The sequence below is a fragment of the Corylus avellana genome, chromosome 2, assembly GCF_965113065.1.
Source record: "Corylus avellana chromosome 2, dhCorAvel1.hap1.2, whole genome shotgun sequence".
Lineage (NCBI taxonomy): Eukaryota > Viridiplantae > Streptophyta > Magnoliopsida > Fagales > Betulaceae > Corylus > Corylus avellana.
In genome coordinates, this window is record NC_142491.1 from 22364598 (window position 1) to 22382604 (window position 18007).

The 18007-nt window shown below is 36.3% G+C and overlaps 2 protein-coding genes across 4 annotated transcripts; both read right to left on the bottom strand.

Annotated features, from left to right (window-relative positions):
* Nucleotides 1-438: 438 nt before the first annotated feature.
* Nucleotides 439-8689, bottom strand: RBP47B (RNA-binding protein 47B). Its single transcript, XM_059589906.2, has 6 exons — nt 8138-8689; nt 6034-6514; nt 1715-1797; nt 1508-1638; nt 994-1090; nt 439-795 (listed from the first exon to the last, which is right to left on the bottom strand). The coding sequence occupies exons 1-6, from the start codon at nt 8540-8542 to the stop codon at nt 661-663; spliced, it is 1332 nt and encodes a 443-aa protein (XP_059445889.2). The 5' UTR covers nt 8543-8689; the 3' UTR covers nt 439-660.
* A 3473-nt stretch (nt 8690-12162) lies between these two features.
* Nucleotides 12163-17323, bottom strand: LOC132188496 (uncharacterized). Of its 3 annotated transcripts, none has more exons than XM_059602975.2 (6): nt 16939-17320; nt 16138-16373; nt 15765-16023; nt 13036-13215; nt 12785-12940; nt 12163-12604 (listed from the first exon to the last, which is right to left on the bottom strand). In XM_059602975.2, the coding sequence occupies exons 1-6, from the start codon at nt 16966-16968 to the stop codon at nt 12437-12439; spliced, it is 1029 nt and encodes a 342-aa protein (XP_059458958.1). In that variant the 5' UTR covers nt 16969-17320; the 3' UTR covers nt 12163-12436. The 3 variants fall into 3 exon arrangements, with proteins under 3 accessions (XP_059458958.1, XP_059458965.1, XP_059458974.1); XM_059602982.2 differs by having other exon boundaries at nt 16138-16355; nt 16939-17319; XM_059602991.2 differs by having other exon boundaries at nt 12500-12620; nt 16939-17323.
* Nucleotides 17324-18007: the final 684 nt, after the last annotated feature.

The following is an 18007-nucleotide window of genomic DNA, read 5'->3' on the forward strand; positions in this document are numbered from 1 at the left end:
TGATAGTCGTATAGCAATTTGAATAACGCATTTTCCCCATTTCCATAAATTAGTTCAACATGTTTACATTACCCACTAAAAAAATTAAGGCCAATGTATTTTTCTCACCAGTTAAAACTCCAAAACCGTTCAAACACTGAGCATATTTGCAAGAAGCAGACAGAAATGAATGTTATCATTATCCATTAAAATAAAAAAGAATTTTAAGAGATGCTGTACACCTATGAGCTTAAAGATCCTCGCGCGTTTATGAACTAGCGTCCTCTCAAGCTGATTAATCAACGAATAATACTAAAAAACACACAATGATTTTAGAAAACCTCACTCTCTTCTACTAATTTACGATCCAATACGTGTTCAAAGTCGTTCAACATTTCTCTCCCAGTGAGTTTAATAATTCTGAACTCTTTCCCCAACCAATAAAAAAAAAAGACAGTAAAAGGAAAAAAAAAAATTCATCCATCAAGACATCCTTCGACCAAGACTCATAGTAAATATAGTATTAGTACAATTTTAAAACATGACCAATATATCAAAATTTAATCCAGCTACAGGATGTGCAGCTAAAGCCATCCTAATTCAATCATGTCTTTGGTAATTAAATTATAAAGCCACTCCTGTAAGTTCAGAATACCTGCTGTTGACAATAGCTACAACCTCTCAGGAAGCTCCATGAACTGCAGCTGTAGCATACATGCCTAGACCCTGAGTCTGTGGCACAGTATATCCATACCCACCATAGCTTTGCCCTCTGTTATGTCCCCCATTCCACTGGTTACTGGAATCTGCTCTCCACTGCCAAGTCCCATTGAATTTAAGAAATCAGATGAGAAATATAAACTGGTGAGAGGAATATTGTTGAGAAAAAAAAAAAAAAAGTGGGGAGATGGGTTTCAAGCATGTTGACAAGTCATTCAAAACAAGCATCAACAACTTATGATATAACTCAACTGAGAAAAATCACTCTTTCTGAACAAAATTAAGCAAAATTACCTGCTTGCTTGCTGGACTCCGGCCCCACGAAAGACGAACTGTTTGCTTTCCAATGACTGTCCCATTCAAACTTTGTATCGCATCCTCAGCACTTTTTCTATGACCAGAGACAACACAAGGGAATCATTACAAGGAATTGGTGAATAATTAATATAATGTTGTTGTCATCTACGTTCAAAGAGCTTTATGAACTTCACCATCACCTCCAATCTCTTGTACATAAACTTGAATATACTTGCTCCTTAGTAGATTCCCACAAGAACATAATGTGACAAAAATTAATTAAGATTATTTACTTGATACTGGAAGGCTTTGTTTTGATAACACTTTTTCCTTCTTCCTTTTGTTTTCTCTTTTCAAAACAAAAACATTAACAAACAACCCAAAATACAAAACACTAAAATATAATTTCACCGTTATGTCTTCTTCAAACAAAAAGCACCTCTAAAATGCATTAACAAATGGATTTTTTTATAATTCAACTCCAAAGACAAACTACAAGACAAAAGAGCACCTGTTAGCAAATTGCACAAATCCACATCCTTTCCCAACTGGTATTTTCACAGAGACAATCTCACCAAATTGGGAAAATGGCTGCCTGAGATCTTCATCACTGGCATCAGAGTCTAGTCCTCCAACAAATATCTATAATAAAACATGGGTTAGCGATATACAAATAGGGTTCAAAGATAGTTCACAGAAGGGTCTGAAATGGACTCACAGTTGTGTTATTTGAGTCGCCCTCAGATTGGGAACCTTGGGTGATAGCACCATTTGATGCATGCCCACCAGCCAACACCAATGCTATTTAATCAAATAGATCAAAATCCAATTTGAGTAAGATATGAAGCACACTATATTTTAATAATAATCTTATCAAGCTACAGTAGTAAACTCAATCAGCAGATATAATGCCAACAAGCGAGAAAACACACAAAAAAAGCACATGTTCATCTAGGGAGGGAACTGTTACATATATAACACAGCATTGATGCATCTGGGAAAAGAAAAAGTAGCTGTGACAAAGTAATAAAAATGAAGATTTCATGTGTATAAGAAGTACGAAATAATAACATTGACCACCTTTGCAACACAATCTTAATTTGTACATGAGAGGTCGAGTAGTTAGCTATAAATGATTTCACAAATATTATTGATGCCCCTTTGACTGAACAAGAAATGCAGAACTTACCATTATTAGTAGCAGATGAGAATTTTTCTCTAGATACTATACTAGTAATAGATATTTGATAAGCCACAACCAATTTGTTAAGCATTGATTATATGTAGGAATAGGTTAGCATACAGGAAATAATTCCATAAAGAACATGTAAAACAAATTGAAAACAAGGATGTGAGTGTTAGGTCATGTTAGCTAATTACCATGATGTGGAAAATGACAGGCAACATGGCTTGGTTAATGGAGTTAGTAGGAAGTTAACTACTAGGAGGTTATTTAGTATGGGCAGTTATGTGATGTGGTGTGAGACGTGTTATAGTGTGAGAGAAGTGGTAGTGTCAGACTTGTTATCATGGGAGATTAGGTAACAACTAGGAGTAGAAGTATTTAAGGGTCTTTATGTTATGTTGTGATTAGTGTAGAATTATAATTCAGTTGTAGATCAACTCCCAACCTAAAGTGGAGCACTATCATGTTTATCTTGTTCCGACTTGGACCCACTAGGGGTATCATAACGTAAGGTGTATTTATTTGTTTGTATTGTGGTAATACTCCAGTCATAAGTGAAGATTTGTATCATGTATTATCTTTCTATTGTCATTAATATTAGTTGTGTTTCTATTCTCTAATTGGGACCTATCAATTGGTATCAGAGCCCAAGAATATGGCTACTAATCGTGACAGGATTGAATCTTTGGAGGCAAATGTATATGACGTTAAGGAAATCATTCAACACTTGGAGGAAGGAGCAACTAGCTCCGCTGATCGCATGCAAAGAATTGAAGAAGCCTTAAATGAAATCTCAACCCTTCTTTCAATGCAGCATGGGCCAGTGGGACGTCAACCATACTGCACATATGAGTAGGGTGGTCCTTCAAGAGGTTTTCATCAAGCAGGGGCAACCCGGCGACAAGTAGTGGTGCCACATTATGCTAAAATGAACTTTTCAATTTATCAAGGAGATGATCCCACCGAATGGTTGAATTGTGTAGTACAATTTTTTGATTATCATGGGAAGCCCCCAAAGCAAAAGGTGGTGCTGGCATCTTTCCATCTTGAAGGTGAGGCCAACCAATGGTGGCAGTGGCTGCAAAAGGCTCAACAAGAGGAAGCTATGCCGGTTACTTGGGACATATTTGAAATGGAACTATGGGCTAGGTTCATGCCAATTGACTACGAAGATTTTGATGAGTCTTTGATGAAACTAGCACAAGAAGGGTCCTTTCGTGATTATCAAAAAGAGTTTGAAAGATTGGGGAACAAAGGTCAAGGGTGGACTCAAAAGCATTTGAATAGGCAACTTCCTTTGGGGTCTTAAACCAGAGATTGTAGGAGGAGTTTGAATGTTCAAACCCAAAACACTCAAAGATACTATCAGCTTAGCTCGAATGAAAGATGACCAATTGTGTCGGCAAAGGAGGGCCAACGAGTCGGAATTGCAACCCATAAATAACCACCCAACCAATAATATCAATTGTTAAGAAAATCTCTTGGGATGAGATGCAGAGGAGACATGCAAAAGGCTTGTGCTTTAATTGTAATGAGAAATTTGTTCATGGCCACAGATGCAACATGGTGCAAGCTTTTCTAATTGAAAGAGATGGGCCTATTATGGCAGAATTGGAAGAAGATAAGACATTGATCCAATGGGAACATCGGTCACCGGAGGACATTATCTGGAGAGTGGTTACAAACATTTAACATCAAACAAGCCTTCAACATCAATCAAACCTTCAACTTCAAATTCTCACGTTCCACCTTGAGGACAAGGTGCTTGCCGTAGAGGTGAGGAATGTTAGGTCACATTAGTTAATTACCATGATGTGGTAAATGATAGGCAATGTGGCTTGGTTAATGGAGTTAGTAGGAAGTTTACTCAACTATTGGGAGGTGATTTAGTATGGGCCATTATGTGTTGTGGTGTGAGACGTGTCATAGCGTGAGAGAAGTGGTAGTGTCAAACTTGTTATCATGGGAGATTAGGTAACTGCTAGGAGTAGAAGTATTTAAGGGTCTTTATGTTATGTTATGATTAGTGTAGAATTATAATTCTATTGTGGATCAACTCCCATGCAAAGTGGAGTACTATCGTGTTTATCTTGTTCTGACTAGCACCCACTAGGGGTATCAGAACGTAAGGTGTGTTTATGTGTTTCTATTATGGTAATACTCCAACCATAAGTGGAGATTTGTATCGTGTATTATCTTTCAACTAATAAAGATTAGTTGTGTTTCTATTCTTTGATTGGGACCTATCAGTGAGGGCTTAAAAAGATAAGATTATGAAGGCATTTGAATCCAAAATTAAGCAAGTATCAATATGAATTGAAAGATATAAAAGAGCCAATGAGCTGCAACTCCAAAGACATCTTCCCTAATAAGAAGGGGGTGGAGGGTTTGGTTACCATAAAAAAAATAAAAAATAAATAAAAAACCTAACTACATATGCATTATTACTCCAGACGGATTAGTCCAGTTACGATTGGAATTTTTTAAAATTACTTATAAGGCTCAGTCTCACCTAGTAAATAACCAACGTGAGACTTAACACCCATAAGTAACATTAAATCCACCAACTCAATATGAACAATTTATTTTCCCAATGTGAGATTAACTTTCCTGGGTATTACAATCTCCCCCACTAGAATCTCTGACGTCCTTGTCAAGGCTCATGTCATGCGGTGCTCTAGCACCACATGGTGTTACTAAGTTGCTCTAATATCATTTGTAACAACCCAGTAAAAACGCTAACCACGTCTGCACTATATTCCAAAAGGACTACACAAGTTACAATAAGAGCTCATTCGAATCACTTATAAAGCGCAGTATCGCCTAATAAAGAACCAATGTAGAACATGCACTCATAAATACCTTTATAATCCATCCACTTAATGTGGACAATCCATTTTTCCAATGTGGGACTAACTTCTTGAGGTGTCAAAAATCACTTACAAATCATATAACAGTAGCTATATCATTTGAAAAATGACAATTGTTGGTAAAGAACTAACTTATTTGTTCAAAATGGAGCACCATCAGAGTATATTATTTCACCTTAAAGCAGTAGTAAGGGTACTAGTAGTATTATCTCTTGTTGTTGCAATAGGTGATAGAGCAAGAGAAGATAAATTATCAGTAATAAAAGGATGCTACGAGTACCAAAGGATGGAATTGGCGACATCTTGAAACCTTCTCACAAGCGATACCGTCAGCATTGGAAAGAAAACAATCAGGGCCACACAAATTACATTCATAAGATTTTCAGCCAATTGGGGAGGACTTAGTTTAGAAGCTGATTCATGTGGCTGATGCTAATTCGTTATCAAGGCTTTATTGAGTTGAGTGAGTTGTGTTGTGGAAGGGGACCAAGAGCAAGAGAAAAAGGTTAAGGCGGCAGCCATCAAGTCTAAATAAAATATTCAGTACCAATGATGATTATGATGACAAAACTCAGGATCCTTTCCGATCCACTGGGGCAAGCTCACATAATAACAGCAAACATTTATGGAACAGAAGACCAACTAGAATGCATTTTCTTGAAAACAGGAAGGGTATGAACAAGTTTAAAAGCAGGAGCAGCTGAAGTAAAGCAAAACAAAATAAACAAGCTTGGTTGTCTCTCTCCTTTTTCACTGTTTGAACCATTTTAAAGGAGGGGGGACGTCACAATTATGCAAACAAGCACATAACAATATACAAACCAGTGAGAGAGAAGATGACAATGAGTTGACAAGAAAATGACCAGATTAAGGAGAAAATACCATAGCAAGAAACATTGGCACCATCAACAACCAACATCAAGGACATAAAGGCTTAAAAGCTTAGAAGCATCAGTATCAGATGGGGGGTTTACAAGATACCTTGTGAAGAGTACTGTTGTTGAAATCCAGATGATTTCTTGGGGGTTGCAACACCTATGCGCATCGGCCTACTTGAACAATACGTGCCATTCATTTCAGAAATAGCCCTTGCCCTCTCATTTTCATCACCAAACCTAACAAACCCATAACCTTTTGAACGACCAGTATTTGAATCAATAACCACTTTTGCTCCTTTAACAGATGGATATCTAGTAGCAAAGGTTTCCTGCAACATGTTATCAGTTACATCTGCAGCCAAATCCCCTACAAATATGGATAGATCAGAAGCAACGTCTGATCTTTTATCACCCGTACTAAAGGTCGCCCAATTTAGACGGAAGGGCTGCTCTGTATTTGGCATCACAGCACCATTATAGGTCTGCAGAACTTTCTCAGCAGTTGCATGAGAATAGAACTCGACAAATCCATACCCCTCTGACTGAGCAGTTTGCTTATTGCGTATAACCTTTACTGATGAGACCTGCAAATTTTTTGCATCACAAAAAGTCAGAAAGCAAGGGCATCATCGGAGGTGATGGGAGGTCATCTCATTCAATTTTTTTTTTATAAGTAATCGTCAAATATTAATAAAAGCACAAGGTACCCCTAAGTACACAGGAAGTATACAAAAGGAAAAACCTAACTAGAAGTAGCCAGAATAACAAAGAAATCACTATAAATAATCGCCAAAGGAGACACATAAGCTACTGTTCACATACAATTAAAGAGAGGGGGGGGGGGCCAGGAGAGAGTACAAAGCCAAAAGTGACATTAGAGACGATTAAATCAACAGCTTGTAACAAGATAATGCACAAAATAACAAGTCAAGTAAACATATTAATGCAAAGAGTAATGCTATACATCACCTCATTATCCCTCCCTCCCTCCCCCCAAAGCTGATGTGGCATGATCCCCTATAACATGTGGTGCTCAGAAATGAGTTTTTTCGTTTAAGGGACCCCACCACATCAACTATGAGGAACGGGGCAGGGATGGGGGGATAATGGGGTAATATATAGAATTACTCTAATGCAAATCATACTCAGATGCAAGTAAGCTATTTGGAAGCAACCTCATCAAGAAAATACAAATTGAAGACTAAATTCTAAAATCAAGTGAGCATATTTCAAGATGCATGGAATAAATTTAGTAGCCAGAAATCATAAAGAACTAATAACCACCTAAATTCTGAGTCCCTATGAACGAGATGGTGGCCATTAGTTAACACATTGTAACATAACCATCTAAGCAAAAGCTGAATACAGATCAGGCCTATATTTGACCCATCAATCAAGGGGAAGTGTTGCTCATAACAAACTTAAGTAAGAAATCCAAGAAATGCCGACAGTATGGATAAAATGGTGGTGTTAGGCCCTTGGAGCATTGGTAGATGATGTGTTCTCTTATAGGTGGTACAATCAAAGCGGAACCAGACAAGCTTGCACACCAATGTATACAAAACAGATTTCACTCAAGACATTTGATAAAGAAACCAATTCACACTGAAATATCTTTAATATGATTAGACCTGAATCAATGCTACTTAGATCATTGCAAATTAAAATGTCTTGGGTACAACTCTGACAAGGGCTAGTTCTCAAATTGAGAATCACAAACTATCCAATTCTCTCTTCACTGACAGAAATTGGCAAAGTTCACAGCTTTTCAAAATAACCTCCTCTCTCTACAATCGTAAATTTAGTAGTACTATAGTGGGTGAAATTCCATATATCAAATAGTAGAACATACAAGCATAACAATAATGAAAATATGAGATACACTATATCATGATTTCCATATCGCATCGCAATCTTCTGTGCTAGGTTTCAATACGATCTAAATCTTACAAGAATAAAAAGTAAAACGACCCTTATCATCCACAACACAAACTACGATTATCTCCTTCCCAAGAAGCTTTAATAATTTTAAATATCCAATCAACCTAAAATTGACAACATTATTTAGCATTAAAGCACCAATAAGCTACAAACTAAACCACAATTGGAACTTTCAGCCATAATACACATACTCTTCCTTCATTCATGCATACACAGGTGCACAAAGATAGATAGCGATATAGATATAGAAGAGTGGGGTTGCAGACCTCGCCGGTGTGTGCAAAACAGTTGTGGAGGTAGGTCTCGTCCATCCAATGGTGGAGGTCGCCGATCCAGATCGTCTTGGCCTCGTCGGCGGACGCCATCTGCTGCTGTTGATGCTGCTTCTGATGCTGATGCTGATGCTGAACCTGAGCTTGCTGCTGATATTGATGAGCATGAGCATGAGGATGAGGATGTGCGTACGGCATGTAGTTGTACATCATCATCTGCTGCTGCTGCTGCTGCATCAAGGCCATCGCCGACGCTGGGTACTGCATGGCCATCCATTGCTGCTGATGCTGTTGCTGCTGCTGCGACTGCATCCACTGCTGCTGCTGATGCTGCTGCTGCTGCTGCTGCTGCGGCTGCTGCTGCGTGTTCACATCACCGCCGTTCGCTTGCTGCGCCATGCTCTCTGCTCTGTTCTAATTTCGTGCGGCGCGGTTGCTCTCTCCCTCTGTTTCTCTCTCCTAGGGTTTTTGAGGCGCGAGAGGGAGAGCGAGAGCGACAGAGAAGAGGGAGGAGAGAAAGGGGTTGAATATGGTTTACGGTGGGGTTTAAAACGAGGCGGCGGATCTGGGTGGTAGACAGTAGAGAGAGACCCTCGGTTGCAACGTCAATGACACGATTGCCGTTCGTGACGTGTGGGACCCGCTCTCCGTGAGCCCCACCGACGTAATGGACGGTGTAGATCCAATCATGCTGCAACTTGCATTCGCGGTGGACTTTTAAATTGAACTCTTTTGGGTTGCCTGGAGGGTTTATATGGTAGGGTTGAGACCTTCACATCCTTGGTAGTAATCATTACCCTTCGCTAATTATAGGTATTAATTATAATTTAAGGTAGACGAACTCTAATTATAACTTTGCACTTTTTTTTTTCTTTGAGTAATAAATAATATTTAACAGATTTTATATGATTGTTGTACAATTCTACTGAGGACGTGACAGTAAAAATCAGCTCTAAAATTTTTATTTTTTTATAAATATTAATTTAATAATTAATTTTGATTATCACATTATTAAATATATTTTTATAGTTTATTTTGTTTTAAAATATAATTTAATAAAAATATATAATTAAACACAGTCTAAAATGAAATAAGAATAGGCCAACCCTTTTTCATATGAATACCTAGGGGTGCCCAAAAGGTTATAATTGACGGTTATTGGTTATAACTGCAACCGCAACCACAACTGCTTTGGGCAACTATTAATTTTGAGTTGAGATTTTCGGCGTCAACATGACCTTTTCTTTTTTTTCTTTTATTTTTTATTTTTAATTGGAGAAGAGAGATATTTAAAGAAAATTTAAATTTAAGGTATTCGCACTAAATTTGAGGTATTAACACTAAATTTAGGATGATAAAATCAATTTTAAGTGATACCGTCTCTAAAGGGTTAACCTTCCACCTATAGGTTTTAGTTTTAAATCAAAAAATAAATTTTGAAACATTATAAATTAAATATTAACTTAAAAAAATTTAACCAAAAAAAAATCTAGTAGGACTAGGAAGAGAGAGATTTTTCTACAATTTTTTTTTTTTTTTTAATAAAGTCACATCAGACTTTGACAGACACTTGTCTGACTCTTGGCAGCCTGATAGTAGGACTCATTAATTTTTAATGATGGCAACTGCCTAGGCAATTAGCGGTTATTTTATAACCGGCGGTTAGCGGTTATTCAATCAAATAATCGGCGGTTTTATAACCGCTTTTTTTATATGGCCTTTTGGGCTTTTTAAGTGTTTTGGGCCTTAAATTGGCCTTTTTTGGGCTTATTTTAAGGGTTTAAGGTCCAAATGTTTAAAAAAAGATGAAAAAAAAAAAAAAAAAAAAAAAAAAAAAAGTTATTTTTTGGGCCAGCCAATGTTTTTAAATAAGGCTTAGCTCAAAACATTACATACCACATTATATATTTCACATACAATCATAATAAATAGCCCAAATCCATTAATTCAAATACAAATGAAAAAATTTATATATATATAACCCGTCATGCTCTACCTCCTAAAATCGCTAACTACAATCGTCTTAGATGGTTAACAATTTTTAATAATCGTCTATTAAATCGATTAGCAGTTAACAGTTAATAGTTATAAGCGGTTATTAACGGGGCAGATGTAACCACAAAATAACGGTTATTAACGGGGCAGCTGTAACCACAAAATAATTAGAAATACCGAAATCTCTCAAATCAGAGCTCTTTTGGTTACAATCGTATTGCTGATTAAGCTGTCTATAATAATTAGCGCCAAATAATTAGGAACCCACACGCATGTGGGACAAATCACTATCTCCAAAATTGTGATTACACGAGAATCGAGATAGCATCATAACGGTCTGGTTTTATAATGATTTTTTTTTTAAAAAAAAAAAAAAAAACCAAACAAAGTTTTATTTTTTTTCAAAATTAAAAATTATTTTTTAAAGCATTAATAAATAATTTAAAATATATTTTTTAAAATATGTATTAAACAAGCACTTTTCAAAATAATTTTTTAATTTAAAACTTAAAATATACTTTTTAAAATTATATTAAGCGATAATGATTCATCGAATAATGATTGGTGTACCCAAGAATAACTTCAAAGAAATGCACTTTTGGGCCCAAAATTAGCCCAACAAGCCCATTCCAAATGAGCGACGAGGATCCACAATCGCTATAAAGACGTTATATGTAGAGTATACTCTTAATTCTCAGGGGTGTGAGACGTTCCTAGAGTGAGGGTTACAAAATTAAATCAGTTAGCGCCCAACCCCTTCCTCAACTAACAAAGTGCAGGAAAATACTCCATTAAAAAAAAATTAAAAGAAAAGGAACCAAATCATTAACGAGATAACTACTATTGTAGCCGAACACTATTTATCTAAGAATTCTTTTAACTCCTTACTTTCTTCAACTAATACCGACTTATGCAATAGAGATGAAATTAGAATTTAGTATGGGTGTAATTGTGTAAATCCGAATCCAGTTTGGAATAGACGATTGGTTAATTTTTAAAGGGTAAAGATCAACAGCACGCGGCGTGCATTGCACGCCCGTGCTGTTGATCTTAAAAAAAAAAAAAAAAAAAAAAAAAAAAAATTTTGCACTGGGCATGCCACGCCCACGCGTGCTGCCAATCAGTGCTCATTTTTAAAACTGGAACTAATAATTGATTATTTGGACAGGGTCTTTTAAACAAACGATGTTATTTTATATATATGCAAAAACCGGTAACAGGGTAGAGTTGATTCCAGTTTTAAAAGGGATTGACGGGTTATCAATTGGTAGCCAATAACTAATCGGAGACCGGTTATAACCGGCTGAATTTACACTCCACTAAATTTAGATTTATTCTAGGCCAGTTCAATCAATTTAGAATTCTTCAATGATCAAAAAAAATTAGAAGATGAAAATGATCGTACAGTATACTGATTGATAATTGACGACAGTGATGCTTATAGATCCCATTTAGCGTCTCCTACTTTTTTTTTTTTTTTTTTGACCGATCGCATTTAGCTCTATCGGACGGTTCACAACATTGCAGCAGGTACAGAAAGAGTGGGGTGCCCCGCAGATCTGTTTCTTTCCCGAATCGGAAACCTCTGACCGCTCGACAAGGTCATGATTCATCCTCACAAATTGCTTACACAGGCAAGATTCACATTCACCAAAAAAAAAAAAAAAAACAAAAGCCCCTTGTGATTCATGTGGTCCTCTGAATCAAAGCATGGTGGCTTTGACCCTACGTGTCGAGTTTACCAGTCAACGTCGCTGTTGAACAACTTTGGCTGCACGTCCACGCGGCTTTTAATTATTCTCTTATTCAAAAATACTGGGTCAACAAATTGAATCGGTAAACCCAGACTCATCAGATTTTACAAACTAGATTATCCTAAATATAATAATTAACTAAAATTGCCTTCAAAAGGAAAAAACAAATTATCACTTGCAACCAAATAACATGCAACTTTCTTCAAAACTTCCTAAAAGAATCCTAAATTAGATTGTCCTCAATTTGTCATATCTTCAAGTATATAGACAAAAATTTTCCTGGGTGAAACTGCATTCTTGATCAGCTCAAAGTTCATACAAAAAGGAAGGGGAAAAAGAAAAGAATCAATAAAATATTAGTTGGTAAGGGAAAAAAAGAAAAACAAAGCTGAAAGCAAAACGCAAGTGCCACAGCCAAAATTTCAACAGGGTGGTGTCCTGTTGGATCTTGTGGCAAAAAAAAAAAAAAAAAAAAAATTTAAGGATAAGAAGAAAAGGGTTAAAGAACGGAGAATCCTATATACATATCACCAGTGCTATACTTTCAATAATCTGCATGGAGGAAACTTTCATAATGAGTTCCCTTGACCATCTTTTCGACATCATCCCAGTTCCCTATCTGATTAGATAGAGAACCTTTGTGTATCTTCACCTGACGACTCTTTAGTTCCCTATGAGGAACCTTCAGGAAATCTTGAACATCTATTAGCATCTGCAAACACATAAAACTATACAACTTTAAAGAGTTACTTCTACTCTCTTCATTTTGTTTTTTATTTTTATGATTTTTTTGGGGAGGAGGGCAAATATCGAACCCGATTTTGACGCCATGTATAGAATTTGGTCACAAATGGTTAAAGAAAGGCAGCTGTGTTCAATTAGCTGGACTTACAGTGCGGTTTTTAACTATGTCCTCATAGTACAGAATGATGTGCCGGGTGCTCTTGAAGTACTCCAAAGCTTTCGCAGTCGTCTCTTCCACTTGCTTCAGATTGGGTATCAGCAGTGTTGCATTGAGTATAGGCTTGTACTTTGCAAGTATCTCTGCCTGAAACCATTTGAAAAAGGCTTACATATGAAACCATTTGGTAAAAAAAAAAAAGGTTCCAAGCTGAAAACCTAAATAGAGAGAGAGGGGGAGACCTCGTGGGGTGAATGCACATGAGACTTGTGTGTTCCGTTTAATAGCTTAGCATCTCGATCATATAAATTCGCAAGCACTGAAATCATCCTACGCAGAAGATTCCTTCGGAAGAGAAATATAACCGAAACTCCCCGACTATTAAAGTAATCTATTATTTCTGTATGATGTTGCATCAGACCCTGCAATAATAGAGCAATTTAAACTCTATGGTAAAACAGAGCAGAATAATATTGCTTACATTCTTGTCAGCTTAAAGTAGGAAATGCCAACCAGGCCAACTGTTAGTAAGTACAACTAAACTCAGCCAGTATAGCACAACACAGAAACGCACACACATCCATACACCCCAAAAGAAAACAAACGCATTGGAAACTTTATTCTCAAGTTATGGTTCTGAATTAGCTCTTACACCCACAACAACTTCGAGCCCACAAGATCTGGAATATTACCACCTTGTTTCCAAGATTTTGATTCACTGCACGAGAGAGATACAACTCCAATTGTCCAAACTTTATTCCCTTGTAAAAATGCACCTAATGAATTTCAAACCCATGTCCTTATACCCCTTACCCTATATTCACAAGGGAAGGAGGCGTAGTTTGAGCCAAAACTCATTGGCTCTTTCCCACATTTCATTGCCTACCAGTTTTTTCCCGCTCAATAGGAATTAGGAAAGAATGAAATACTTAAGAAGGAAAAGAATCAAAAGGGCTTTTCATTTGGTATTTGGAAGAAAATCATGAGTAGAAAAGATCCATTCACTTGCCAGAAAGGGTAAGAAAAATGTAAATGGAACACAATTTGTTTTACTTTTGTGGAAAAGAAGTAATACTATTACCAAAGAAAATCAACCGGTAACATTCAATACAAATCTCTTGGGCACGACTAACGCCAATCACTAGTCCTGGTGTTTAAGTACTACATCATGATGCACACATACTGCATCATCTATAACAGATCAAGAGAAGATTTTTTCATCAACAAAAATACACACAAATAGATCAGAATGTCATAATCATATTGAACTGTTTGTTTACAAAACTAACTTCCCACTATGGAGAATCTAAAATTGACAAAAAGGCAAAAATTATAGTAATTACAAATGAGCATTTGTACAAATAGAATAGAGCCAATTAGGAACCTGAATGTAGCCAGAAAAGTGGGCTCCTTTTTGAAATTATAACTATAGCAGATGCATTTGTTGACAGATGTTCAGTCATCATGCTCATGTATGTTTGATTTATGGGATGGTATTTATTTCCTGAAACAAGCCGTTTTAGATATTTTTATCAAGATAAGTTTTCTCTCCATGCAGACAACATGTATATTAGTCTAAGCATGCATCATTACTAAAGAGAGCACCTAATATCTACATTGATCACTCCCAAAATTAAAATACCCAATGAAAATAACTTAACAACTAAGAAACACCCACGCCTATCACTCATCTGAGAAAATTTAACCCTTTAAGACAATGCGTTGCAGAATGCTAGCAAATTTTCGTATTAGCTAAGTTGAAACAGGTACTTCAACGCAACTTGAAGGAGGTTGTTGGTAACCAATGCTGGGTTGTGCTATTGACTATTCCCCCCTCCTTCCCTCCTTTTTCCCCACCATTAGGAGATTTCATTGTTTACTCTGTTAGCTATTGACTACATGCCTCAAAGGCTTCCACCTCCGATCTAAAAATAGCTTCATCAAGAGAAATTACACATGAGGTACTTGCTACCTATTTCTAGTTTTATTCATCACTGTAAAATGCCTCTTCAACAAATAGTGACACTACTTTTCAACCAATAATAACCTTAGATCTAAGTCTGCATCCTTATTGACCAGTTTAAATCATTAATCCATTAAAGCAGATACTCCACTTATTTGAATGTATAATAGTTCTTGTAAGCAAACACTCACTCTACGACCCCAATGCTGACACCAAGACAATCAAAGATATTAAAACGCGAACTTATCAAGTTTTGTCCTTTACTACCACTATTCAGAAGAAACAGCAATTATCCTGCTTCATTTAGGCTCTATCTTTCCAATAAATGAACTCTATTTTAATTCTTAAGCAATGGTTTGATTGCCTGAAAAACCACCTCAAAGAGAGAGAAAGGGGAAGATGGCCAGATATATATATATAGCCAAAATACAAATATTCTTACAAGATAAATTAGCACCTTAGTGTTGGGAACACTTCTTTTCTTCAGATTTTCTTTCATAAAAAAATCAATGTTTTGGAATAATGATTACTTAACAATTTGAATGAGCTTGATGAAACTTAGCTCAACACCTCACATCCAGAGCTGAAAATGCATCTTTACGATAAAGATATTATTAAGGAGTACAGTAGCTCTCTTCCTACCAGAAAGATCAACCAAGTGAAGTAGCTGGCAGCCTGTGTAAAAGCTTCTTCTGGATTGGGAAGGATGCAGGAAGAAGGGCCCACAGTGTGAAGAAACAGAAATTGGGTTAATCTTTCAATGAATGATTTTTCTCTTTCATATGTAAAAGCACAAAGGAGGATGCATCCGTTTTATCATGGTTGTTCAGCAAATGAGCTAAAAGTAAGATTAAGCCAGAAACTTTATATATCGTGACAGAGAAGAGATGAGTTTCATATAAGACCAAATGAACATAGATGCATGCTATGGCCTCTCAACCGGCAAAACTCATGCACATCTAAATTGCTGAAAGTATAAATAAATGAAATTTAAAATGCGGCAGTCACCTGATTAAGCATCCACTTTAAGCCAACTGCAGCTGTACACTCATTCTTTGAGGCACTACTGAGCCAGTCGAGATTATAAATTTTGTCCAAAGTCTCAACGATTGTTGAGATATTACTTCTCCTAACTTTAACAGAGAAAATCTCTCCATTAGAGCTTATGTTAGTGTGATTGTTTAACAATGTCTCAAACCATCCACTCCCAGATCTCTGCATAGACAAAATGGCAAAATACCGCACGGGATTACATGCACATCCATCCCTACAAAGAAACAAAATATCCATCACTGAATTGAAATTCTCTAACTAGGCATTTTACTTAACCAAAAAAAAAATTGTAATTAAAACCGAAGACAAAATTAAAACTAGCAATTACCTGCTATAAGTTTTAGGTTTAGGGTAGTGCACATAAGGAATTTCCCATGGTTCAATATATGGTTCTGGACAGGCCTTTTGGGTCACTGGGATATTCAGAAATCCGGCCTTGCTGTGTGTGCTAATTTGCTTCACACAAATTGAGCATATATACACGCCACAGACCATCGCAAAGACCAAGACAATCATCCTCAACGCCAATGGAGATTTCTTGGGTACCTTTATGACAAAAATATCCTGTAATTAATTAATAACTAACGTTAAAAAGCTTATTCACACCCCAAAAATTAAAGGTAGGGACATGGACTAAATTGGATCCCACTTGATTGAGCTACCCAGATGTTAAACAGGGGTCCATCACAAGAATTTATGATATGGGTCTGAATGAAATACGCCTAGGGTCGATAATATCCAACATGATTGAACTATCATAAAAGCTCAATTTTTTAAAGAAGACAAGTAGAATATGCATTAATGCAAGTCAACATTTTTTGTATCAATTTGAATATACTCCTAGAAAAAAAAAAAAAAAAAAAAAGGAAATCTGGGTTTGCTTCAGCTTGAATGTTTTGAAAAAGAAAAGAAGAGTTTGATTATTCAACACACGGATCTGACAGTTCAAATGTTGCCCATTAAAAATAATAAGAACACAAGGAATCTTAAACCGCGAAACATATAATCAGTAAAGTAATCTAAAAGAAACCAAACCCACATGCAATTAAAGAAAAACACAGAGGTACAAGACAATAATATCATAATAAAGTTTGTGTAAGGCTTCGAAGAGGCAGTCAGTAACACGGACCTTGGTGAAGGAACAGAGATCGTCGGCCATTGTTTTGAAGCTCAAAAAGGAAGCAGAGGAAAAGGCATTGGCAGATGCTTTCTCAATTTCTTTCGCTTTAGTTTTCTTTTCCGTTCTCTCTCATTTTAGCTCGTAAATCAAAACCCCAAAAATAAAAATAATAATAATAAAAAACAGGAAAAGAGATAGAGAGGTTTGATGGGTATAAGCTTTTTCTCGTGAAGAACAATATGATTAGATGCTTCGACCGTTGCACGCTCTCTCTCTCCCCCTCTCTCTCTCTCTCTCTCTCTCCGCTTTGGCTTTTGTTTTTCCTTTTCGTTCAGATTGTGCGCAATCTAAGCAATAGTGTACGGCTCGAACCCACACGGGGAAGAAAGAGAAACACTGAAATCAGGCGGCTTAACGGTGTCGTTCTGGATTCGTTGCCCTACATTTTTCCCCCCCACCAAAAACGGCATGGCGTTGACGGATTATTTGGAAGGTTTTAATGGCTTCAATTATTGGAGTGACAAAGGTCTGTTTAGTTACCAACCCATGCAATCCGTGCTTGACTTATGCTTTTATTTATTTTTAATCTTTGCTTAGAATACAATCATCCATCCCATTATTTGATTATCTAAAAAGTCAAATTAGTAAAGGCAAAAAAAAGCATTAATTTCTTCAAACCCTTAAAGAGAAAAAAAAAAAATAACGAAATTGAATCATTGACATTAGGCATAGGCCAAGAAATTATTATTTATCCTAATCTTACTTTAATTATTGTATAATAGGTTAAGGTTTTAGAATTGAGTAATTCTATTTAATAGGCTTTCATACAATTCCGTACAACAAAAAACGATCCTTTCCATTTCCAGTTAATGTATTTTAAAGGGACAAAATTGTCAAAAAAATAAAATGACAAATTTACTCCTTTAAACGACACTAACCCGATCAACAAAGACTTGTTAAAAAAAAAAATTAATAGCCGATTTTTATTACAAAACCATCATAATTAAATGACAGATCTCTTTAGAATAATAATATTGCTCTTTAGAATTTGTGGCCATGTAAGTGTATAAAAATAATA